Raw genomic sequence first — 26,915 nt, forward strand, 5'->3', positions numbered from 1 at the left:
TTCCCAATAATCACTATTCTACAAAGAAGCTGAAGAGGTCACGAGTTCAAGCCCTGTGCTGGGTGTAGAGCTTACTAAAAGAAAAGAAAAAAAAATGTACTAGGATCAAACTGAGTCTTAATGAACAACAACAACGACAACAACAAAAGGATTGCCTGAGGTTACAGAGCCAATAAATGGATTAGAACATTGTTCTTTCTGGCTCAGTAGCCGATGCTCTTAGCCACTACCCCTTGTTGCTGTTTTGTTATAGAAAAGAGAGATGAAGTGGTTTACTATGACACTTACGAAAGCATGGAGGCCATGCTGGAGAAGGAAGAGATGGCAGCATCTATGCACTTACAGAGAGAAGAGCTACAGAAACTTCAGCAGAAAGCACGCCAGCTGGAAGCAAGACGTGGACGGGTTTCAGCCAAGAAAGCCTACCTCAGAAATAAGAAGGTATATAATAGGTATTTATTGAATAGACAGCCTTAATTGTAAATCTTGCTTTTAGGCATTACTTAATCCTTGACCCATATCTGATAATTCTAACCTGGTATGTCATTAATAGTTGCATGTTTTAAAACTAAGTGAGAGTTACCTCTTCGCAACACTCAGGCCATTATATATTAACATTTTGTCGTTTTCCGAGAGCAGCCCTGTTAATCACATTAGAACAGCCAGTGATGATGTCCTGTTTACCTGCGGCACCCTGAACATGATTCTGCTGAATGGCATGACTGTAGGATCCCATGTAATGCAGTTTCTGGCTCATTATTTAAGGAGGCCAGTGCTGTTCTTTAGTGAAATCTTGGTTCTGACCTCAGTCTTGCAGGAATTATATATATTAATCTAAATCTGAGGTAGGGAAGGTTACCCCCCAAGAACCTGCAGCCTCATCTCTGCTGCAACCCATCACATCACATGGAGTCAGGGGCTCTCGATGGTCTTGTCCCTCCCATCCTTATCCCCATCCCTCCAAGCCTGCCACCTGAGGTGGTAGGTCTGCAGGGGGAAGAAGTAATGACAAGAGATGGCTGGAAAGAGAGGAAACTAGAAACACTACATCCTAAAAAGAAAGATAATGAGATCAACTGTATGATACAAAAGATAAAAACACACCTCTCCATGTAACATTGTTGTAATCCTTTTCTCTGTGTCAGCATGCCCACAGTCACAGGGTGCTCGGTTTATCCAATATCCTCAATAGAATTTCATACCCAAGGGTAGTTCTGACTGTATGTAAATCATGTCCTGCCTCTCCTCTTGAAAAAACAAAGACTGGGTGTCTGGCTAGGTCATGAGGACTTGAAGTCTATGTTTTGTGATTGTGCTTTTTAAGAAGAAGAATAGAAACAACATTATTCTTTATGCTTTTTTATCTTCTTTAATGATACACCTAGTCAAATGAGAGAATAATCTTTTGCCTAAGTCAAGAAAGCTCCAGAAATCAAAATATTCTCATACTTGGTGACAAACCCAGAGCTGAGTTGAGAGGAAGTTGTCCATCTCCACTTACTTTGACTATTTATATATTTCACTGCGCAATGTTAGTATTTCTTAATAAGGTGCTATTTCAGATCCTGCTGGAGTTACTGGGTAGTGTGTATACAACATCCCACCTTTCTAAATCTGAAAAATAAGGGACTTGGGACCTATATTCTCATTTTGTAATCAAGGGAACTAAGGCTCCTGGTAGTTAAATAAATCACCCAGGGAAAAGCAGCTAGTTATGGTACAAAGATAGGATTCTTAGGTCTGTGTGATTTCAAAGCCTGAGTCATTGTATCACTGTAGCATGTTACTTATATAAAACTACCTTTGTTATTCCTCTGGAGACTGCCCTGAAGAATTTAATTTCAGGATCTCTACTGTTAGGCAGTAGAATCAACCCAGTGTTAGTGGAAAAGACAGTACATTTGCTTTACAATGTAGTTTACTGGCTTAAAAGGCCATTCATTGTATCACTTTATCTGGTTAGAAGAGTGATCTTTTGGTATAGTTTTGAGAGTGTTGGAAACCAATGGCCATCTTTTTGCCTGGAGGTCTTCTCTAGGAATACCGAGGGAAAATGAAGACATAGCATGGTATCATTAAATGTTGTCAGATGGTAGTGCATTATTTTGTAAAGAGGCACATATTTCCTATTTTACTCTTACATTTTTATATTTTCATGTGATTAGAATAAGCATTCCTATATTTTCTTTGTCATTCTGACTTTTTATCTTTAAGGTCTTTTCACTCAGTCTCTGACCATAAGATACAGACTTCATAATACTATTTAAACACTCCAGGCAAAATCATGTTCTTTAACCCATCAGAGTTTAGAATACAGACTTTCAGCCAAGAGTTGTATGTACTTTCAGCCAAGAGTCTGTAAACTCAGACTAGTTTAAAGAGTATAATAAGACTTAGAATCTTTAGAGAAGTTAGTAGTTTTTTCAGTTCCTGCTGATTTGGTTTCTGCTGCTTCAGTACTCCAGATGAGAAAAGACATGGCCTACTTGATGCTTTGCCATGTAGGTGCATGTTAAGATTAAAAATTAAACCCAATAAAATAAACTCTGGTGTGGTGTTCCAAGTCTTCCAGGTTTCACTTATATTAAAACATATTTTATGTATTTATAGGAAATTTGTATTGCAAAACATAATGAAAAGTTCCAACAGCGCCTTCGGAGTGAAGATGAATATAGAACCCATCACACAGTACAACTAGTAAGTTTGAACTTGTGGAGACTTAGAAGAAAACTTTGATATTTACATGTCTCAAAGTGAATAAGATTTATAGAGAATAAGAAAATGTGAGTAACTAGATGTTAGCATTAATTCCATATATATGTATATAGGAATGTATGTAGTTTAATATGTATGCATATACATACATATACTATTACCTAGAACAGTTTCAGATAAATTAAGTACACGATGTAGACAGTTCCCATATACTTCCATACATGCAGAGCTTCTCCTTCAAGCCAAAGAGTGTAGTACCTTTGTTACATTCAGTGAATCAACACTGATACATCATTACCACCCAAAGTACATAGTGTAAATTCATTCTTGGTGCTGTGTGTTCTGTTGGTTTTGACAAATACATAGTGGCATGAATCCACCATTATAATGTCATATAGAACATTTTCACCACCCTGAGAATGTCCTGTGTTCTATGTATTCATCCCCACCTCTTTTACATCCCTGGCAACCATTGATCTTTACTCTCTCCACAGTTTTGCCTTTTCTAGAATGTCTAATTGGACTCATACAATATGTAGCCTTTTCAGATTGACATAACTTAGTACTATGCATTTAAGATTCCTCCAGTTATTTTCTTTCTTTCTTTTTCTCCATGCATTTTCATGGCTTGATAATTTATTTCTTTTTAAAAAGTGCTGGACATACCACAGTTTATTTTCTGATTTACCTAACGAGACATGTTGGTTGCTCCCAAGTTTTGGCACTTAGGAATAAAGATGCTGTAAACATTCATACAGGTTTTTGTGTGCACATAAATTTTCATATCTTGGGTAAATACCAAGGAGCACAATTGCTGGATCATAAGGTAAGAGCTGACTTAATTTTGTATGATACTGTGAAATTGTTTACCAGAGTGGCTGTAGCATTTTGCATTGCTACAAGCAATGAATAAGAGTTTCTATTGCTCCACATTACTACCAGCATTGGTATTTTAGCCATTCTAATTAGGAATGTGGTGGTATCTGATGAGTGTTTAGTTTGCAGTTCCCTGGTGGTGTATGATAATGAGCATCCTTTCATAATGCTTTCTTGTCATCTTTATACCTTCTTTGCTGAGGTTATGTACAGGTCTTTTGCTGGTTTTTTTAATTGGGTTGTTTTCTTTTTATAGAGTTTTAAGAATTCTTTATTCTGGAGAACAGTCCTTTTATTAGATAGGGTTTTTGCAAATATCTTCAAATTTGCGGCTTGTCTTTTCATTCTCTTGTCAGCATCTCTTGCAGAACAGAATATTTTTAATTTCAATGTTACTGAAGTCCAGCTTATCACTTCTTTCTTTCATGATTGTACTTTTGGTGCTGTTTCTAAAAAGTCCTCTTCAAACCCAAGGTCATCTATATTTTCTCCTGTGTTATATTTTGGGAGCTTTATAGTTTATTTTACATTTAAGTTTGTGATCTGTGTTAATGTATCTGAAGGGTATAGGGTCTGTAGCAAAACTTCTTTTTAAATGTGAATGTCTAGTTGTTCCAACACCATTTCTTTAAGGAAAAAAAAAACCTGTCATTTCTCCTTTGGATTGTCTTGGCTCTTTTGTTAAAGATCAGTTGATTAAATATACTTGGGTCTATTTTGTACTCTGTGTTCTATTATTTTTATCTACGTCTTTTGTCTCTCCAAAGCTAGTTTGTAACCACAAAGTATGCAAATGAGATTTTGACTAGGATTATATCATGTTTATAGGTTAAATTTTGGAGTAATGGGCACCTTGATATTGTGTTTTCCTATCTATAAACAGGGAATTAGCTCTCCATTTACTTAGATCCTTTTTATTTAATCTATTAATTTTATAGTTGGCCTAATATAGATCTTACACATATTTTATTAGATTTGTGCCTAAATCTTTCTTTTTTGGGGTGGTAATGTAAATAGTTTTTAATATTAAACTTGATGTGTTCATTGCTGGTACATTAGAAAGCATTTGACTTTTATATGTCAACCTTGCAGCCAAGCTATAATCCATTCATTAGTTCCAGTTTTCTTTTTCTGTTGGTTCTTTCAGGTTTTCTACAGGAACAGTCTTGTCATCTGCAAATGAAGACAGGTTTATTTCTTATATCCCAATCTATACACATTTTACTTACTCCTCTTTTTCCATTAGTTACAACTTCCAGTATGATGCGAACTGAGAAGGAATGGTGAGAGGGGACATTCTGTCTTTTCCTGATCTTAACAAGAAAGCTTCTAGTTTCTTAGCCATTAACTACCATGCTTAGCTTTAGGATTTGGGTAGATGTTACTTATGAAGTTGAGGAACTTACTCTCTGTTTATCATTTACTGAGCTCATTATGTCACTTTTTTAAAAATTGTATTAGAAATCTACTCCCAGCATTGCTATACCTCATCATGGCTGCATTGTATTATCCTCTCAGTCTTTTCAGACATATGTGTCTTAGATTACTCAACCACTGATTCTAAATTTCATTAAATAGTAGAAATGTTGACAGGACCATGTCACTATATATGCTCATGTAATTTTTGTCACCCTAAAGGCCAGATGGTTTAAATTTGTCTGCATTAATCCCTTAAGCTCCTTTTGGCATATGTTAAAGTTGCCCCTTACTCTTGATTTTAAACATGTAAAAGTAGCCAAACTAAACTGTAAGATTCATCATTCTCCATGAAACTAGAAATAGCAAAATTAATTCTTGCATTTTTATTTTGCATTGTGCTTTTCATAGATCAGAAGCTGCCTTGTGAAGGGTAGATAATGGGCCAGCGGAACAGGCAAATAAAATTCCTCTTGTCAGGGGCGCATGGATGGCACAATTCTTCAGCATCTGCATCGGGCTCCCTGCTCAGTGGGGATCCTGCTTCTCCCTCTCCCACTCCCCCTGCTTGTGTTCCCTCTCTCGCTCTTTCTCTGTCAAGTAAATGAATAAAATCGTTTAAAAAAAAAAAAAAAGAATTCTTCTATCAGCATCTGCACCTGTGCTCTCAGATTGCTGTTGAGATCCTTGCTTAGACATTGTTACTTATTTTATGAAGATTTTGGCTTTGGTGAAATGCCACTACTTCGGTAGATGTAGTAACTAATTTTTTTTTTTAAGATTGTTGTTTATTTGACAGCACAGTCAAGGGGAGCTGGGAGAAGCAGGTTCACCACAGAGCAGGAAGCCCAGTGCTCCTGGCAGACACAGTTGACAGAGCCAATCAGGTGCCCCTAATTATTTTTTTAGAATGAGTATTAAATCCTTTCTTCAAGAGTTTCTTAGGGCAAAGAAGAGTAAAAATGAGGAAACTGATACTTGAGGGGATCTCAAAATAGATGTCATCTGCCTTATAATTTCTGCCTAATATGAGCTTTGGGTGGAATGCTAAATGTGGGAGAATGAGCCCACTAGCCATCTCCTTATCTTTAACATGCATAACTGTAGTAAATGGCAAGTTGGCTTACATTAAAATAAATCATTGTTTTTCAAAGTTGGTTTTAAGCCACCTTTATTTAAACCCCTCGGGTGGTTTAAAATGCACATTCCTAGATGTTAACGTTAGTGTCTCAAAAATTTCTTCTGGAAATCCTTGCAAATTAAATATTTAAGACTAAGGAAGTTTACTTAAAGATTTTATTTATTTATTTGAGGGAGAGAGAGTGAGAGAAAACATAAGAGGGGAGAAAGTCAGAGAAGCAGACTCCCCATGGAGCTGGGAGCCTGATGAGGGACTCCATCCCTGGACTCGGGATCATGACCTGAGCTGAAGGCAGTCGCTTAACCAACTGAGCCACCCAGGCGCCCTGGAAGTTTATTTTAATATTCGATAGTAAACTCTCTGAGACAGAATAGAAAGTGTAAAAAAAAGAAAGTGTAAAGCTACTTACTCTTTTTTAAAGCTGAGAGACAGATGGAGTAAGAGAAGGAAATGGTGGGGAAATGAGTCAGTTTTCCCATTAAAAAGTGCATTCTTGTTTTATTAACCACACTCTCTTAATTGACGGGTTTCACTTCAAGAAAGTACATGCAGAATAATTTAAGCTGTAGTTTATGGAAACTGATCAGAAGTTTTAAGATTATTTTGGTTACAGTGTTTTTTTTTAAAACCATTTCTTGGCAGTTTTTTTTAATTGAGATGTAACTGTGTAAATTTAAGATGTAGCATATTGAGTTGATAACATTCCTTTTGCAGTATGATTGCCATTGCTGACATCTCTGTGGCATCACATAATTACAATCCCTTGTTGTGTTGAACAGTTAAGGTGTAGTCTCTTAGCTAGTTTGGTGTTCATAATAGTTTTTTTTTTTTCTAACAGAGGTTATTTTAAAATTGAAGTGTAGTTACGTTAGTTTTGGGTGTACAACATACTGATATGACAGTTCCATATATCATGCTGTCCTTTCCACAAGTACAGTTACCCCTGTCACCACACAGCACTGTCACAGTACCACTGACTATATTCCCTGTGCTGTACCTTTTATCCCTATGAGTTAGTCATTCTGTAACTGGAAGCGGGTACCTTCCATTGCCCTCCACGCCCTTTTCCCACCTGCCCACCTCCCTCCCCTCTGGAAACCACAAGTTTGTTCTTTGTTGCTGATGGCTCTGTTTCTGCCTTTTTTGTTTGCTCGTTCATTTTGTTTTTTAAATGCCACATATAAGTGAAGTCATACAGTATTTGTCTGACTTACTTCATTTAGCAAAATAACCCCTAGGTCCATCCATGTTGTTACAGATGGCAAGATAATCATTCTTTTTATGGCTGAGTAATATTCCATTGTACATATCCATCTTCATCTACTCCTCTTTCGATGGACACTTTGGTCACTTACATATTTTGGCTATTGTGAATAATGCTGTAACAAACATGGGGGTGCATATATCTTTTTAAATTACTGTTATCATAGTCTTTGGATAAATACCCATAAGTGGAATTACTGTATCATAGGAGATATATATATATATATATATATATATATATATATATATATATATATTTTAATTTTTTATTCATTATATGAGAGACAGAGAGAGCACAAGCAGGCAGAGAAGCAGGCTTCCTGCTGAATAGGGAGCCCAACATGGGGCTCGATCCCAGGACCTGGAGATCATGACCTGAGCCAAAGGCTGATGCTTAACCATCTGAGTCACCCAGGCGCCTCAGGATATTTATATTTTTAGTTTCTTTGAGGAACCTCCATACTGTTGTCTACAGTAGCTGCACCACTTTACCCTCCCACCAACAGTGCACAAGGCTTCCTTTTGTCCATATCCTCACCAACACTTGTTATTTCTTGTCTTTTTCGTTCTAACCATTCTGACAGGTGTAAGGGGATATGTCATTGTAGTTTTGATTTGCATTTCCCCAATGAGTAGTGATGTTGAGTGTTTTTTCATGAGTCCTTTGGCCATTTGCATATCTTTGGAAAAAATCCCATTTTTTAGCAGATTATTATTATTATTTAAAAACAGATTATTATTATTATTATTATTTTCTTTGGTATTGAGTTGTATAAGTTCTTTATACATTTTGGATTTTAACTTCTTACCGGACATATCATTTGCAGGTATCTTCCATTCAGTAGGTTGCCTTTTCCTTCTATTGATGGTTTCCTTCACTGTGCCAAAGTTTTTTATATTGGTATAGACCCAGTATTTGATTTTTGCTTTTGTTTCCTTTGCCTGAGGAGACCTACCTAAAAAAAAGTTGCTAAGGCTGTTGTCCAAGAGCTGCCTGTGCTCTCTTCTGGGAGTTTTCCTCTTTTTTACCACCTCTACCTCCAGCAGGGTCCGTTTCTCCCCTGGTACTTGACAATTAAACCTCTGGGTCTATTTAACATGCCTCTTCTTTGTCACCACCACCTACACATCCATGCTGCTTTTCTAGGGCTTAATATAGGGCCTGGCTGACAGGAAATTGACAAGTGTCTGATGGAAGAATGGAATTTCTTTATCTTCAGCTGCTTTCCCCCTAGCATATTACTCTCTTAGATGGTATTTTAACATGCTATCCTTCTTTATTTTCTGATCTTAAAAAGTTTCCTTGTCTTAATATTTTCTAATTTTGTCTTATCTATAAGCAAGGTGGTTTTTCCTGAATAATTGAGTATATTGATATGTGTATAAATTTTGATTTTTTTTTAAGATTTTATTCATTTATTTGACATTGATCACAAGTAGTCAGAGAGGCAGGCGGGGTGGGGGGGAAGCAGGCTCCCTGCTGAGCAGAGAGCCCAATGCGAGGCTCGATGCCAGGACCCTGGGATCACGACCTGAGCCGAAGGCAGAGGCCTTAACCCACTGAGCCATCCAGGCGCCCCTAGATTTTGATTTTAAAAAGCATATTCTAAACTCCTTTTTTTTACTGCTACTTTAAAAATTCTTATTATATGCAATTTTAAAATTAGTGGCTTGCAAAGATGCTTCTCAACCATTCTTATACATTTTTAAAAACCTTACTGTGTTTATAAAAAGACATGTGATTTTATGAAAGATTAAAGCAATAGAGAAAAAAATTATGAAGAAAAAACCACTAAAATAGATTATCACAACTCCGCTTCCTGAGTTTATTTTGTTTCATCTTAGAGTTAGATTTCATTGAGGTGCCATCTCAGGAAGGTTTCATGGTTACCATATATTCTGTGTTCTGGCATGTTTTGGGGGTGCTTGTCCATTTCCTAAGAGAATTTTTCTAGGTCATACTGTCATATTTTCTCTCTATTAAAATTCTATAGAGACTGTTACACTTTCTTGTAGCTTTGAATGTTGCAGTGTGAGGCCTGAGGTCTCCCCTCCTTCCACCCATCCTCCATGAGACTTGATTTTTCTGCTCAGATACTCATAAGTATTATGAGTTCTTGTTGGTTGTGGAAGTCTAGTAACTTTACCAGGTGATGATTGTAGGTCAGGGTTTCCTGAAACCCTTTCACTTTCAGCCTGAAGATTCAAGTCACCCTTTGGATTTCAGTGTAATCCACTGAAGACAAATGAAGCAGAAACCGTCAGTAGAAATGGTTCAGGGAAAAGCTGGTGGTGGGAAAGAAAAGACGTAATAGAGTAAGGGAATAATTGAAGATTGACTTTGAAAAGGACAAATGGAAGAAAGGCAAGTTAGTGACACACTGGAGAGCACTGTCCTCTTCACATGGAATTAACTCATCTTATAAGAGGTATCTCCAAGTTTTTAAAACAAAGCAGGAAATAAAGTCATAGCCTATTTGCAAAGCTTAAAATGCCTTTTCATTTAATACTTGTTCTGTAAAATCAGATTTAATTAGATAACCTTTAGGTGATTCAGCAACATAAGGAATTTTTTTTTTATTTCAGTATCGTTAACAACAGTATTCTGTTTGTTTCAGGTGTACAGTGTGATCATTTAACAATTCTTTACATTACTCAGTACATATCATGATAAGTGTATTATTGATTCCCATCACTTCTTTTACCCTTTCCTCCCACCCACATCCCCTCTGGCAACAATCTGTTTGTTCTCTATAGTTATGAATCTGTTCCTTGGTTTGTCTCTCTTTTTTCCTTTGCTCATTTGTTTCTTAATTTCCACATGTGAGTGAAATCATACGGTATTTGTCTTTCTCTGGATTATTTAACTTAGCATTATACTCCCTAGGTCCATCCATGTTGTTGCACATGGCAAGTTTTCATTATTTTTATGGCTGAGCAATATTCTGTTTTATATATGCCAAAGCTTCTTTATTCATTTCTCCATAGATGGGCACTTGGGCTGCTTCCATAATTTGGCTATGATAAATAATGCTGCAATAAACATAGGGGTGCATATATATTTCCCAATTAGTATTTCTATATTCTTTAGGTAAACACCTAGTAGTGAAATTACTGGATCATAAGGTAATTCTGTTTTTAATTTTTTGAGGAGTCTCCATATACCAAACATACAAACAGTTTTCCACAGTTACTACCAGTTAGCATTAACATAGGGAAACTTCTAAATTTCTCTGCAGATAACTCCCAACTTCAAGGTGTGATAGTAAACCAAATGATTCATATATAATTCAAGAAATACTTTTTTTCTAACTGCTGGTTATATTGGTATCTAAGTTAATTGGCCAGGTGGTTGCTGATTTTATTTGTTTTTATTTTTAAGGTAACTATTTGATTTTGCAGAATAGAGCAGCTACAAGTATTTTATACTTAAATTGTCTAAGCCAGAAACTCAAAATGGAACATTTTTTGGTCTAGAGAAGATTTGATATTATTTTTCAGAGTAAACATCTTTAATTGTGGGTAAATGCAAAAAAAAGAAATGGTATTGTTTTGTCAGCATATCACTGTGAATTTTAAAACTATGATTTCTGTTAAAAATTGGTAGTTTCATTCCATGAAACACTTTGTTTAATGAATCATTCTTTGAGTTACCCATTTTACTTTTTTTACTCATTGAGAAGTATTCCCCCCCGCCCAGTTAATAATAAAAATGAACAGGACATGTCATAATGAAATTACTGTTCATTTTTTTATCAGAAGAGAGAAAAATTACATGATGAAGAAGAAAGAAAAAGTGCTTGGGTTAGCCAGGAGAGACAGAGAACACTGGATAGACTTCGAACTTTTAAACAGGTAATAAAAGTATGATCAATTGGTTGTTTTTCATTTTTTTTAAACAGCTACATATACACTCCTATTGGAAGATTATGAGAAAAAACTTAGTTTTTCCTTTATAATTTAGAAAATGTAATTATTGGGGGATGGGTTAATGGGGTGATGGACAATAAGGAGGACACTTGTTGTTATGAGCACTGAGTATTATATGCAACTGATGAATCACAATGATAATACACTATTTGTTAACAAACTTGAATTTGAACAAAACCAAAAAAAGACAATTACTTGAGGGGTTCCTGGGTGGCTCGGTTGGTTAAGTGTCTGACTCTTGATTTTCTCTCAGATCATGACTTCAGGATTGAGAGATCAAGCCCCACGTCCATCTCTGCGCTTGGCAGAGTGTACTCCAGATTCTCCGCCCCCTCTCTTCTCTCAAATAAACAAAATAACAAATAAAGTATTAAAATATTTTTTTAAAATTAATGTGTGATTACAGGACTACCTTTCTCCCATTCATTTGTGTAGGTATTAAAGATTTATCATTTGAGAGGGAGAATGAGTGGGGGCAAGGGCAGAAGGAAAAGGAGAAGGAGAGAGAGTCTTAAGCAGTGAGCGTGGAGCCTGACACAGGGCTCGATTTCACAACCCTGAGATCATGACCTGAACTGAAACCAAGAGTCGGTCATGTAAGTGACTGTGCCACCCAAGCACCCCATACCTTTCTTCCATTTGTGTACAGCATTAATAACCTCGTGGTGTTGGCCTGTCATTTCAGTAGTATAAAAGGATCATCACAGCCTTTGGCAAACCTGGATTGTTGTTGTTGTTTTATAAAATTAATTAGTTCACAACTGACTATCCATTTCAGGCATCAACTTGTTATTAATAGCACATACAGTAACCTATGGTAACAATCTATGGAAATGACCCTGGCAGAATTAGAGAGTGGATCAGCTTACATGAGAAATGGTTTGGCAGTTCTCTTGCCAGGCTAACCCAGGACCCTGGATGCCAGTACACAGCAGCCAAACATTTCCTTGGAGCTGTGTTGAAGCTGAATGGTTCTAGTTATGTAAGTGCTCAGGAGTCTAACTTCCTATCTGTGCTGACAAGGATAAACCTTGTGTTAAGTAAATGTTGTTCACCAAATCCATTAATGCTAGGTTTTACTACAGTAAAAGATAGAATAAAAGTTCTGTATGTTAGTACTTAAAATTGTATTCCCTCTTCTTCCATCATAAAAATGTACATACTGTTTTGAGAGTTTTTTGAATACCAGGAAATGTTTAAAAAATGAAAAATTAACATTTTGAACTGTAAGCTTGTGAAAATACATGTAAGAAGCTAATAGTTTCATAGCTTTCTATATACCAATATCATTGATGTTTCGTATTTTTATCTTGCTATTTTGCCATTTAAATTACTAATTTCAGTCATTAAAAATCTTCAAATCCTCTAATAATTCTGAACAGTTGGCTTCTTAAGTGGGTAAGAGGGGATAGGGCCTTGATAAAGGAGTTGATAAGCAAATAGAGCTCAATGATAATTGTCGAAAGGTATTATGCTTTGGTATTCTAGTCTTCTGTTTAACTTTTTAAAAGCACTTTCCCTGAAAAATCACAAAAGCTCCAAAATAACATCTTGCATCAGAAGGAGAAAATAGCCATTTGTTCATAAATTGTTTTACTGTAATTTGACCAGTTATAATAACTTCTGATTTTTTTAGAGGTACCCTGGCCAAGTCATACTTAAATCAACCAGATTGCGACTGGCTCATGCCAGAAGAAGAAGCACAGCCAGTCCTGTGCCCTGTGAGGACCAGTGTGACCCTCTGCCAGGAACGCTCCAGCCAGAAGAGAACAGTGAAAAGGTGGAGGAAGGAAGAGGGAAGCTTGGGTCATCACAGAAAACAGAAGCCCAAAGCCTCTCACAACTTGAAGATACTTCATTAGCACAACTTGAAGCCACTTCATTACCTCTCAGTGGTGTTACCTCTGAACTGCCGTCCACTGTATCTCTTCCAGTTTTGAATAATATTGACCTCGAACCAGGTTCTATTATCACAGCTCCACTCCCCCCACCTCTTCCCCCAACACCACCTCCTCCACCCCCGCCTCCCCCTCCCCCGCCACCACCCCCTCTGCCTGTTGCTAAGGACAGCTCCCTAGAGATACTGGAGAAAGGTCTGCCTAGAACAGAGGGGAATGAGAAGAGGATCCCAAAGTCTGCGAGTGCACCCTCAGCACATCTCTTTGACAGCAGCCAGCTGGTCAATGCCAGGAAGAAGCTGAAAAAGACTGCTGAAGGTTTACAGAGGAGAAGAGGTAAGTTAAACAGACATGTTCATATTCATGTGTTGAATAAGTTAAGACATAATCAAAGGACATTGTATTTCATAGCACCCTACAGAGCTTAAAACATTTTGTTTTTGGACATTATTCGACAGTAAAGAGGTTTGCAGAGTCCCAGCTTGGCACAAATTCTCCCAGTCCGCATCAGCAAACGTGTATAGACACAGAAATGTGTACCTTCTTGAGCTCTTAGGGATGTTCTAAAACCTATGTATTTTGAAGTGATACTTGGTCTATCTGGTAATACATAGTAAGTGGCTCCTTCTGTGTTAAAAAGAAAATCTGATTTTAAACCTAGGAAATAACGGGTAAGGTATTCACACCAGAAAATGTAAGCTAGCTGGGCAGGACTGTCACACTAGGATGACACTGGCAGGACCATGTAACATTTGGTCACATATTGAGGGCCTTGGTATACTCTTTGTATAAAAAAGCAAGGAAGAATGGGGAATAGCATACATAATTTATTGCATGCCATATATGCCTTAATAAAACTGTTATAGGGCACCTGGGTGGCTCAGTGGGTTAAGCCGCTGCCTTCAGCTCAGGTCATGATCTCAGGGTCTTGGGATCGAGTCCCGCATCGGGCTCTCTGCTCAGTAGGGAGCCTGCTTCCCTCTCTCCCTCTCTGCCTGCCTCTTTGTCTACTTGTGATTTCTCTCTGTCAAATAAATAAATAAAATCTAAAAAAAAAAAAGAATCTATTAAAAAAATAAATAAATAAAAAATAAATAAAACTGTTATAATCCTGGTCCGTCACTTTCATTAGGAGAACATTATATAAAATAATTTGTATATTAAATTTTAATCTGAGAGATCATACATTAAAATATTTTTACCATAACTGGAGTAGAATTTTATATGTAAAACAGCTAAATGGAAAAAACAGAAGTCACTGTAGTCAGGGCACCTGGTTGGCTCAGTCAGTAAAGCATGTAACTCTTGATCCTCAGGGGCATGAGTTCGAGCCCCACATGGGGGATAGAGTTTATTTAATAATAATAATTTAAAAATCTCTTGAAAAAAATTTAAAAATCACCATAGTGAATCAAAACTTAGTTCTTTAAAATTACATTTGTAACTCAGTTGCTGTCTGAATTTAGATTGAGCTGTTGAATTATGGAAATCCTTTGGGAGTCTCACCCATTATATTCCCAAAGACCACCTTCCAGCTCCCAATCTGCTTGCTTCTCTTACATGGGAAATCATAGAGATAATAACTTGGAATTGGAACCTGGGTGTTGTGGCTTTGTTTGTTTAAACAAGCATAATTGGGATCCCATCTGTTTCTGGGAAACCTTCAGTCCATACTTCATGGTCTGTGTTGTTTTCAGTGTCCTCGGCTAGCACAGTCCTGAAGTCTAGAGGTTTCTAGTTGGACTGTAATTATGATCCTAACTGTAATTATTCTCTTTCATTTGTAAAGTGAGCTCACCCATGGATGAGGTGCTAGCTTCCTTGAAGCGTGGTAGTTTTCATCTGAAAAAGGTTGAACAGCGAACTCTGCCTCCTTTTCCTGATGAAGACGATAGTAATAATATCTTGGCACAAATCAGGAAAGGGGTAAAATTGAAGAAGGTACAGAAGGAAGTGCTGAGAGAATCCTTCACACTTCTGCCTGACACAGACCCTCTAACACGGAGCATCCATGAAGCTCTTAGAAGAATCAAAGAAGCGTCCCCTGAGTCAGAGGATGAAGAGGAAGCTTTGCCTTGCACAGATTGGGAAAATTAACAGGTAAATGGTCTTATTTTCTTTTTGTAGCATTCAGTAATACAGCTTTTATATTAAATGGTGAGGTCTGTTCTATTTTATTCATGAGGTTTATTATTATACAGCTCAGTTATAGCATGGACCATAGATTTATGAACTTCAGGATTTGTGTAGTTTCTGGGAACTTTGAAAATGCTTTTCGGGGTGCCTGGGTGGCTCAGTGGGTTAAAGCCTCTGCCTTCAGCTCAGGTCATGATCCCAGGGTCCTGGGATCAAGCCCCACATCGGGCTCTCTGCTCACCAGGGAGCCTGCTTCCCCATCTCTCTCTCTGCCCGCCTCTCTGCCTACTTGTGATCTCTGCCTGTCAAATAAATAAGTAAAATCTTTAAAAAAAAAAAAAAAGAAAGTGCTTTTCAAAGATACTGTTACATAAATGCTGTGTTTATATCCTGCTTGTTAAAAATTTCTACAATAGGGGTGCCTGGGTGGCTTACTCAGTTAAGTGTCTGCCTTTGGCCCAGTTCATGATCCCAGGACATTTTTGGTGGCGGGGAAGGTGGAAGGGGGGAGGGTCCTCTGCTCAGAGGGAAGCCTGCTTCTCCCTCTGTTCTTTACCCTGCTTGTGCTCTCTTGTTCATTCACACACTCTCTCAAATAAATAAATAAAATCTTTTTTTTTAATGATTTATTTTATTTTATTTTATTTGACAGAGATCACAAGTAGGCAGAGAGGCTGGCAGAGAGAGAGAGGAGGAAGCAGGCTCCCTGCCGAGCAGAGAGCCCGATGCGGGGCTCGATCCCAGGACCCTGGGATCATGACCTGAGCCGAAGGCAGAGGCTTTAATCCACTGAGCCACCCAGGCACCCCAATAAATAAAATCTTTAAAAAAATAAATTAAAATTTCTACAGTATAGCTATAGCCCAAATAAAGAGGACAGTCTTATTCCAGTAAAGTGACAGTCTTACTTCTTGTTTTAAAAAAAAAAAACAGAGAAGGCAGGTGGGACGCCTGGGTGGCTCAGTTGGTTGGGCGGCTGCCTTCGGCTCAGGTCATGATCCCAGCGTCCTGGGATCGAATCCCACATCGGGCTCCTTGCTCGGCAGGGAGCCTGCTTCTCCGTCTGCCTCTGCCTGCCACTCTGTCTGCCTGTGCTTGCTCTCTCACGCACTCTCTCTCTCTCTCTCTGACAAATAAATAAATAAAATCTTTAAAAAAAAAAAAACACACAGAGAAGGCAGGATGCCTGGGTGGCTCAGTCGGTTATGCATCTGCCTTCGCCTTAGGTCATGATCCCAGCGTCCTGGGATTGAGCCCTGCATCAGGCTCCCTGCTCAGCGGGGCGCCTGCTTCTCCCTGTGCCTGCCGCTCTCCAGCCTGTGCTTTCTCTCTTTCTCTGACAAATAAATAAAAAACATCTTTAAAATGAATGAATGAATGAATACATACATACATACATACATACATAAAAGGCCTTTTCTGACTAAAGTATTTCAGGTACAAACTTATGTATATTGAATTTTGATGTCTTCTTAGCTGCCTACAAAGGAATTTTCTAAGATCAGTTTAGAAAAATTATTGCACTGATTATTTAGCTTTCTAAGCTTATAAAATGAAGATTTATCATTTTAAGACCTATCCTAGTTACTGCATGATGGAGATAAAAGTGCAGCTAATACAGTAAATACCTAATAAGTGTATGCATGTCTTATTGAGTACCCCTGTGGGTACTGGTAACACATTTGGGGTTCTCCTAAAGTAATAGAGTTTTTACTTGAACACATTTTAGTAAGCTAATTATATAGTTCTGTGGCACAAATTATGCTAAATATAGAGTTAGTAAAGATAGAACCTAACAGGAGTCCTAACTGAAATGTAACTTCTGCAAACTGTAATGCAAATATGCACATATATTCTTTTAACTATCTTATGCTCTCTTGACTGACTGTGTTTCTGTGGGCTTTACAACATTCACCATGGTGGGGGGGGCTCATAGTCCTGGAAAGGAAGTAGGTGAAGGAATAATAAACTTGTTATTGAAGTGATTCTGAAATATGCCTGATCATAAGAACTACCTGGGAGTTTATTAAAAATACAGATTCTTGGCTTTCACTCCCATGGACTCTGACTGAATAGATCTGATGTATATGCAGATATACATCTGGATTTTGAAGACTTAATACAAAAAAAGGTAAATTATGTCATTAATTTTTTTATATTACTAACATATTGAAAGATAATGTTTAGGATATGTCAAATAAAATACTACCAAAAGCAATTTTACCTGCTCCTTCTGGGCATGGTTCCATCAGGAAAATGTAGATCTTCTGCTATGCTCCCATCCCTACCTCTCCCCATCAGTGTCTGCACTGATCAGTAGGTTTAACAAAAAAGGTCATGAAAAATCACATTCCCCTCAATAAGTGGTTGTATATTACCTTTTTTAGTGTGCTCCAGCCAGCATTCAGTAGTAGCACCACTATCCTGCCTTGGGTATTAGGCTATTAGTATTCCTCTATCCTCTATTTATAGAGGCCCTAAGTATCACTGTGTAGGACCCAGTGTTTTTGGATCCCACATTAATTTCAGACCATTTGTGCTTAGACCTGTGTACACTGTGCTTTGTAGAAGTCACACATCTACTCAATGTGTGACTATGTCTAGGAATTCAGGGTGTCTAACTGGGTATTTGTAGATTTTCTACCACTTCACAGTGCTACCTATCCCCTTGTCTCTTGCTTGGAGCTTCTCAGTGAGCTGCTCCTATGCCTAAAACTATCATCATAGGCACTGATTAGTTAACCACACAGTTGGGCCTTTAAGAAATGAGTGTTTTCGTCTTTTGATTACAGCTGCTGCCCACAGTAGCCCAGGTGGGGTACATGGCCCATCAGCAGTTGTTCATACCAGCCCGTCATCTCCATTTGTTTTCACCCTTCCCACCAGATTCTGCCCAGCATGTAGATATGGCAGCAGCATTTCATATGTTCAAGTGCTTGGGTGGTTATTTTTAGCTTTTGGCTGCTAATTTACCCTTAGAGTCAATGTTAAGAATATATCCACAATGAATACCATTTTGAAAATTGCCCCAAATATTTTTTTTTGGCTGATTATTACTTATGGCTGGTTTATGTATTATAATGTTGAGAGAAACAGTGAAATACTCCCAGAAAACACATGAGCTCAGATATCTGCAAAATTACTTAGGAAAAAACAATGTATCCTATACCAGAAGCAAACCATATTCTAGTTGTAATCCCCACCAATTTGAGCAGGGAATAATAAAGGAGCTATTTTCACTGCCCTGTATGGGGTCTTGGCAAATTGTTTATCAAGACTAAACTTTTAGATACTCGTCTACAGATGGCTAAAAGTCTATAATTCGTATTTCCTGTTAAAAATCAGTTTCTTGAAGTTTTTAAATCATTAATTAGCTCTTCAGGGAAAAAAATTTCTCAAAACTTCTTGAAATAAAAAGTGAATATCTCCTGTTCTGCCTTGTACAGCTTGCTTTAAAACTCTTCTCAGCAGGGTGCCCAGGTGGCTCAGTTAGTGAAGCCTCTGCCTTTGCCCCAGGTCATGATCTCAGGTTGGGGTCTGAGGATTGAGCCCTGCGTCAGGTTCCCAGGGCTTGGTGGGGAGCCTGCTTCTCCCTTTCCCTCTGCTCCGCTACCCTGCTTGTGTGTACTCTTGCTCTCTCAAATAAATAAAATCTTTCCAAAAAATAAAATAAAATTCATCTCAGCAATAGCTGTAGGTAATGATGTCCTTGAAGGAAATTTCTATATAAGGAAATACAATTATATAGGCTTTATATTGAGTTTCTAATTCGTTTTCTGCAGGTTCCTCCTTTAAAAAGTAACTATAACACTGTCTGATAGAACTACAATACAATCCACAGATAAAATGTAAACAGTTCTCATAGTCACATTGAAAGGGTAAAAGGAAACATGAAATTGATTTCAGTAGTGCTTTATTTTATATGATGGATCCAAAAATAGTATATTTTAACATGCTATCAATATAAAAAATTAATGGTGTAGTTTACTTTTTTTTTAATGAGTCTTTAAAATCCAGTTTGTATTTTACACTTTATACTAGTAGCACATCTCAATTTGGATGCTAAGTATTCAGTGGTTAAAGTTGAAATGTCCTAGCAGAACAGTAAAATGGTATTTAAAGGAGACATATTTTATACAGCTTCAGATTTTAATTTAAATCAAATTAAAAATTCATTTTCTCATAGTACCACGTTTCAAATGTTCCAAAGCCATATGTAGCTATAGTGTTAGATAATGCAGAACTCTAATAAAATAAGCTAGGACTTGATTAATGTGCGTGTTCCTTTTTATCTAACAAGGAACTTTTTCATGTAAGTGCTCCTGTGCTATGTGCAAGCCATAGATCTCAAGCACAACTATGCTGAAACTTAGCTAAAACATCTCTTTGAAGATGGGTACTAAACCTGTCCTCCAAATGTCATTATAACAAAAACTCACTTTCTAGTGAATTTTTAAAGTATCATTTAATGCTTAATATACTGGCAGTTTATGATCCTGATATTTTAGACTGTATTTGGTCCTTTTTATTGTATAGTTCTGACAAAGTGTTAGAGTAAAAGGAATAAAAGTGAATCTAACAACCTTTGAAGTGTTCAAAGTTGTATTCTAATTATTTTGTTTTCATTTTTATTGCTTTTACAAATTCATTTTTTTTTAAAAAACATGTCTCTTATATACTACCTTTACAAATGTAAGAAAAATCATTGTCAGGTACAGCAAAAGTTGTGCAGGAACACATATGTGTTTACAACAACATGTTACATTTAACATGGCATATTTTTAAAAGACCACACTGGGGGTGCCTGGGTGGCTCAGTGGGTTAAAGCCTCTGCCTTCGGCTCAGGTCATGTTCCCAGGGTTCTGGGATCGAGCCTGGCATTGGGCTCTCTGCTCGGCAGGGAGCCTGCTTCCCTTCCTCTCTCTTTGCCTGCTTGTGATCTCTGTCTGTCAAATAAATAAATAAAATCTTTAAAAATAAAAAAAAAAGACCACACTGTTTTAATAAGTCAATATTTTTTAATACACTATTTTTTTATTTGTGAACAGGTGACTTAACAGAAAGAAAAAAGCACCTACAGTTGAAGATCAAAGATTTGTTTTTGGAAAACAAAAGTTTAATGTGTGATTTCCCCAACTGGATTCCACAAGATGCAAAGTGTATTGGCTAAGTGGTATGAAAAAAATGGAAGCACAGTTGGCAAGTTACCACTTTTCCAGTCAGTCCAGTATTTGGTGGGTAACATGAGTTTTAGATGTGCAGTGCTCCCGATGCAATGAAGAAAAGGCCTTCCAGAGATGCCTGGTTTTTTAAGCACCTTCCCCTCCTGTCCACCCATGTTCATCCTTATAGTGGCCAGTCAAGCTAGGGGTCGCTCTGAGTTGGAAAAACGCTGGGTTGACAGAGATCTACTGTGAGCTGTATCGGGACTGCTTTGAAATCCATCTTTAAGTGCACTGAATAGTCCTCTGCTTGAAAACACAGAGCTGCTTCTATATCAGCTTGTATAAATAGTGCGACACTCTGAAAAAGAAATTTATCATGATAGCTATAGGACAGGAATTAGAAAGAATCAGATGAAATGCACTGAAAATTTCCACATTACTCATCTCCAAAGGAATTTTCATAAAGATGTTCAACATCTGAAAAGATACATAACCATGGAGATACACTTAATGTGTTTACCACAACATGATACATTAAACATGCATATTTTTAAAAGACCACATACTCACTTTGTAAGGTTTTGAAGTAAAAATTTCCATGCTTTTAAATAGCTCTTCATAATTGTGAATTTATAATAGTTTGAATTTCATGCGCAGCTTTGTTTATGAAAAGCAATACTTTGTAACTTGATAATTCAGATTATTTTTAGTCCTTTTGTTTGAACGATTGCTTGATTAGTGTAATTCAACGTGACTTTCCTATTGAGAATCAGAAATGAGGATTCAGTAATAGGGATGCAGATCTCGCCTGTTTAACATGCACCATTTAAGTTTTTCTTTTTATGCTCCACAGTGAAGTGCACTCTACAGATATGCAGAAAGTAGACAGGCAGAAAAGCCTCCTTGGCTGGCATTTTACTATCTTCACATGTTTTGAGTGGAACTTGGGGAGAGGACCTTTGTTATTGTCAGTAGACCTTTTAAAATATATGTATGTAGTTTTAGGTGCTGATTTTGCTATAAGGAGTCCTGAAGGACGCATATATATGAATGGAGCCATTATGAATTCTCAGCAGGAGTGTTGTGGGCTTGGATGAAGGTGGATATGTTGGACCCAGTCTACAGTATTGTGTAGAGTGTAATTCTGCATCAGACAGATTTTGGCCTTTATATGAAGGGAGTTAAGTAAGGACTGATGTACCAAAAAGAACTTTATTTCTTCTGAGGCATTTCTCTGTCCTAGACCCAGAAAGCAGTCCCAGAGTAAAAGCCCTCCAATGTATATGAATTGGTTTTTCAGAAGAGAGAAAAAAATGCTTACACCTTTGTCACTTTAAGATGTATTTCCTTTAAAATAATTATGGAGAAAAATTTCTGTTTATTGACGAGAGTAGGAACTTTTGCACAGTTTTTTTTCACAATACATTAGTTTTCTTCTTATGTTATTCCTATATCTTATCTTGGAAGATTAAAATATATATCTAATATAGAGACTCAATCTTTATCCCACAGTGGGAGAGGTGGATGAGGAATTTTCCTCATTTCCTTCAGTAAAACATTGAAGAGTGCTTTTCAACCAAAAGAATGATTGGTTTAATATAATTTGGTGAAAAAAAATGTTTAAGCAAATTTACAGACCTTAAAAAAATCATGTATCAATGTTAAGCCTTTGGATGCTTATGAATAAGTTTTTTCATTCATTGATATTTAGAAAAATACAGGAGAACTTAACATTTTAAATTAACAGCAAAAGCACCAGAACTTTTATCTGTTAAAAATTTGCTCCCCAGTTAGTGTTACAGCTGGGATTCCATCAGAAGACAGGCTCACTTATAAATGGGTACTGTCATTTGTCTTCCAGAACCATGTTCTAGTAAGTCTCCAGTACTCTGGAGGGGGTACAGACCCTTGTGAATCCTTTAGGGGTGCATCTGAAACTCAGAGTACATCCCACTGTGGCACTTCATGAAGATTCTCTCTCTTGAAGATGATGAGTAGGTTAAAGCAAAGCCTCGTTAACAACCAGCTCTGCTTATTCTCTGCTAAATAAACCTTCTCTACCACACCTATTTTCCATCCTTAAGATTCAGATTCCTGCCTCCACAGAATTACAAGTTACTGCAGATCATCCACCTTGGGAGTTCTCACAATGTTTAAATTTCAAATAACTACAGTCCAGTTGTCCAAGATGAGATTACCAGTTGAATCCTCAAGTTAATTTTTTTCCTCATGTTAATTTTAAAGCAGTTTTGGAACCCAACAGTTTTGTAAGCATAAATTCCCACCAACACCCCCCCACCCTTAAAAAAAGGAGTGTCTTTGCCCTTAATATTAAATTTTAATATATTTAATTAGGATGGTATTTACAGATGACCACATGTTTTAAGTTCCAGTACTTGCCCACATACTATTTATATGGTTTAAAATATTTGAGAGTTTTATATCAATGTATCCTTTCTGTCAAAAGAATCCACAAACAGCTGCTTGTTTGTGCCGAATCCCTTTAGAAGTCCGTTTACCAATCTAGTCCTCGACAGTAATATATTTTAAATAGGGAAACAAATAGATAAATTGAGGATATTTTAAGGTTAAGGTTACTGCTCACTTGAATGCCATTTTTAAATTGTTCTCCCACTTACAGTCACAGTGCTGTGTATATAACCAGTGTGGTACTTAGAGGAAAGGTATTCATTCCTGATCTCAGACCTGGGCGGTACTATGATGTAGCTTTGTGACGAAACACCTGGCTAAAGAAGATTTTTAAAAGATGAGCAGTTACCTTCCTTACCTGATGTATGTCTATAGGTTTTGAGTTTATGAGCGGCCTAAGAACAATCATTCCCTAGTTGTTCATTTTAACAAATTTAGTTATAAATGATGTTGATCAGGTGTAGTAGTTAACACAGTGGGAATATGGGATTTTCCTCATTGTGTGAAACCACAGGGAATTTTCAGCACTTTGATTTACTCTGTAAAAAGGGGGCAAAAACCCTTGTTTCTACAAAGCTGAACTGTACAGCAGTTTTTGGTAACATATGGCATGACCACTTTGCCATAAAATGTGTTAAATTCTGAGGCATACTTAGGCCAGAGCAGGCACTAAGAATTAAAACTCCGATCAGTGGAACAAAAATGAACGGGCAGCATCCTCTGTTTGGAATGGGACCAGTGTACAATTAACAAAAGTTAATTTTATACATTCCTTAAGATTCCATTTTTTAATTGCATTCATTGAATTTGTGTATAAATTTAAGTCAGTGCCTAAGTCAGTTTAGTCTTAGCCTAAGGAAAGTTTTTTCTTCCACTAAATATAAGGTTTTGGGGTGGTCGGTGTTTTTGTTTTCTGTTTTGTTTTTTTTTTATAACCTTTATAATTTAATTAGTATGCACATAATAATACCAGATACCAATCTGTCAAGTTCTATAGTAAGGGGTTCCTTAAAGGCCTTATCAGGGAGTTCAGATTGCATAACATTGTTTCCAGGCTATTTGTAAGAAAGCGTTTTGAACAGCTGTAAAAACATTTAAAAACTGTGGCAGATGCATTGTTAACCTGCAGCCGTTTGATAATAAGAGCAGAAACCTTAACAAGTTTTACCTAATTCTTGCACTGAATTTAAATGATAATATAAAGTTAAATGTGCATTTTAAGCAGATTTTATTTCACATTTCTAGCTTAGCATATGAGAAAAGCTATGCTTAGTGTTAGAGGACTGACCGGCAAGATGTATTCCAGATGGAAGAGGTAAGAGAGGAGAAGCACCTTACTGTTGAAGCATGTTGCGTTTTCAGTGCTGCTGAACAATTCAGTAGTTACTTCTGAACGTTGCTGCACAATGCTCTTTAGTTAAAGCACACAGAGAGGGATCTCTGCCTAATTGCTTTGTAAATTGAAGCAATGGTGTTTTTTATTCTATAAATAGTCTAATTTAAAAGTTTTTCCTACAAAATGAGTTTATATTGCTGCCTAAGCTATCATGTATGTAAACAGAGGGTTTTGTTTTTTTTTAAGGGTGAGAAGAAATCGAGGTCCTGTGTGTGCGTGTGCACGGCACATGTGGTGTGTTTGCCCATTGGGTTATTTGGAAGATATTCTCATTCTAAAATGTTCTGTTTTGCCCACAAGCATAAATGTACAGCTTGGTATTTGAGGAGTTTAATTGACTGAATTCAAATTTATAAGTGTTTCTCCCCTTCCCCACTTTTATTATGCCACTGTAAGGTGCATGTACAGAAAATACCTTGGAGGTTGACATATAATAAATACTTCATCAAGGCTATTTCACATTGAAACTCAAAGCAGTCATTTGTTTTGAGAGTTAAGGGAAAGTTTTTTTGTTAGTTTTTTTAAAAGTCAGTTATAACTAAGGGTGGCTTAATTGGGGGGAATTAAGGGTGGAGAGGAAAGATGGTGGGAAGTGATTTTTAGATGTATACACAAAGATATGGGTGTTGGTTATAGAGGTGAATTTTAACAAGGGAAGTTTTGGGTTTGTTTTTTGGTTTTTTTTTTTTAAACTTGCATGTTCTATGGTTAACTATCCAAGAGTGTAACAAGTTATTCTAGCTTTTCCCAGTACTAATTATATTGGTTTTAAGAAGTCTTCATGATCACAAGATGGCATTTTCTCTTCAATTATGAACCCAGAGGGATAGACAATACCACCCAGACAGTGACTTCTGACTTCTTTGACTTGGACAAAATTCCCACTGTCTCATTGAGTTTCTCGTACTGTATGTCTTGCCAAGTGTGAAACCACAATATATAGTTTGTGAAAAATCGAAGGCTACGGATAATTTTGCATGATTAAAGCCCATTAGGGCTACTGAAACTGACATGTTTTTTAGCCTTTCTGGTTAAATGAAAACTACAATGGCAAACCAATTCACCATTTACTAGCTTTGTGCAATATTATAATGGTAGAAGCAAAACACTAGCACATTGTGCTTGGCTTTTAAAGATGGCTTTACCACTGTACATTAAACGGAAGTGTGCACAGTGTATTGTAAATGCCAACTCTTGCAAATTTACAATACTTAAATATGCTCCATTAATATTCTAAAGTATTAAAAGTACAAAGAAAAAACTAAGCAGGCATTTATAGCAATACTCTGAAATCTCCAATAAATTGTTTTGACTGTTGCCTTTTGCTCTTTAGTGCAACTTTTCTGCGTTGTAATTATTGTATTGCTTTGTATTTTCATGTTTTTTACACTCATGACTTCAGAGGTAGGTACTTGTACAGCAAGTACTGCAATCACCTTCTCTTCTTGTACATGCAATGTAACAACATGCAGTTTTGGTGCTTAACAATATTCCTTTTTTCTTTAATAAAAGATATTTATTGAGTTAACTTCATTTTGTTTGTTTAAAATAGCACTCGTGGTAGATATTGTCACTTCATTTCAAAGAGAAGGAGCATAGCAAGTTGTGAATTTGCTCTAACATGATGAACAGGCTTCAGAGACTCTCTATCCCTGTACTTCAGCCTCTTCCTGACTGCTATTTATAATGAAGTAGTTTAACGGTTGCCGAATTTATGCTAATAAAAGCCTTATACATGTTGTGTGTGTAGCTATCCACATAGTTTGGCAATGTTGACTTTCAAAATTTGGAAGGTCTTTAAATGCCTTTCATTTTAGCAAGCCATCTGTGACTATTTAAATTTGAGATTATTGGCTCTACACTTAAGCATGGGACTAGCTTAACCGGAACGCAGCAATACCCTTATCCAGTGCTGACTTGATACAGCTCCCAACATGCAAGAGACACACATTTAAGGGCAGATCCCAGGTGCTGCTCAGTCCCCAAGTAAGGGCACCACCAGTTCCATCTCTCCTTGTGCAGTTCAAGTCACTTTTGCTCCCTGAGAGAATAGAATTTTTGTTTCTGATTTTTTATTACAGGGGCTATCTAGTTCTTACATAAGAAAGTTCACAGCCTGGTATTAAATGATTTCTTCCTTCCTTCCCTTCCACCTTCCTTCTCTAAGCCATAATTTATAAAATGATGGGCTGAACACAGTGGGATTTGATTCTTTGCCAGTTCCAGGATTCTGTACTAAGAAGTGAGACAGTTCTCCCAAGGGAAAAATTAATTCCATGTATTCCCTCTGCAAATAAATCTGAAACTAGCCAGAGGCTTTGATTACTGGATAGTTTTTCTATGAGAATTTAGAGAATGGATTTAATAAGAGGAGATCTAGCCAAACTGGCACCGTATCTTCTCTGAATTAAACTTAGGTCCATTAATACATCTCTCAACACAGTACTTGAGAAGAATCCTAGTACCTGGTGCATCCCTTATGAAGTCGGGTATTGTTGGCTTAGGATAGCCTCCCTGGATAATCTTTTGGACTAGCCATCTTTACTAAG

General features: G+C 37.0%; 1 protein-coding gene across 1 annotated transcript in view; it reads left to right on the forward strand.

The window, feature by feature from the left end:
* JMY (junction mediating and regulatory protein, p53 cofactor) overlaps window positions 1–26,915 on the forward strand; it is a 113,249-nt gene extending 86,334 nt beyond the window's left edge. Inside the window, exons 6-11 of the mRNA XM_047729628.1 lie at window positions 254–441; window positions 2,611–2,697; window positions 11,171–11,266; window positions 12,978–13,575; window positions 15,029–15,339; window positions 20,424–26,915. Coding sequence (XP_047585584.1) covers window positions 254–441; window positions 2,611–2,697; window positions 11,171–11,266; window positions 12,978–13,575; window positions 15,029–15,336 — 1,277 coding nt within the window. The 3' untranslated portion in view covers window positions 15,337–15,339; window positions 20,424–26,915. The remainder of the gene's footprint in view (window positions 1–253; window positions 442–2,610; window positions 2,698–11,170; window positions 11,267–12,977; window positions 13,576–15,028; window positions 15,340–20,423) is intronic.

The sequence above is a fragment of the Lutra lutra genome, chromosome 5 (assembly GCF_902655055.1).
Source record: "Lutra lutra chromosome 5, mLutLut1.2, whole genome shotgun sequence".
NCBI classification, from domain to species: Eukaryota; Metazoa; Chordata; class Mammalia; order Carnivora; family Mustelidae; genus Lutra; species Lutra lutra.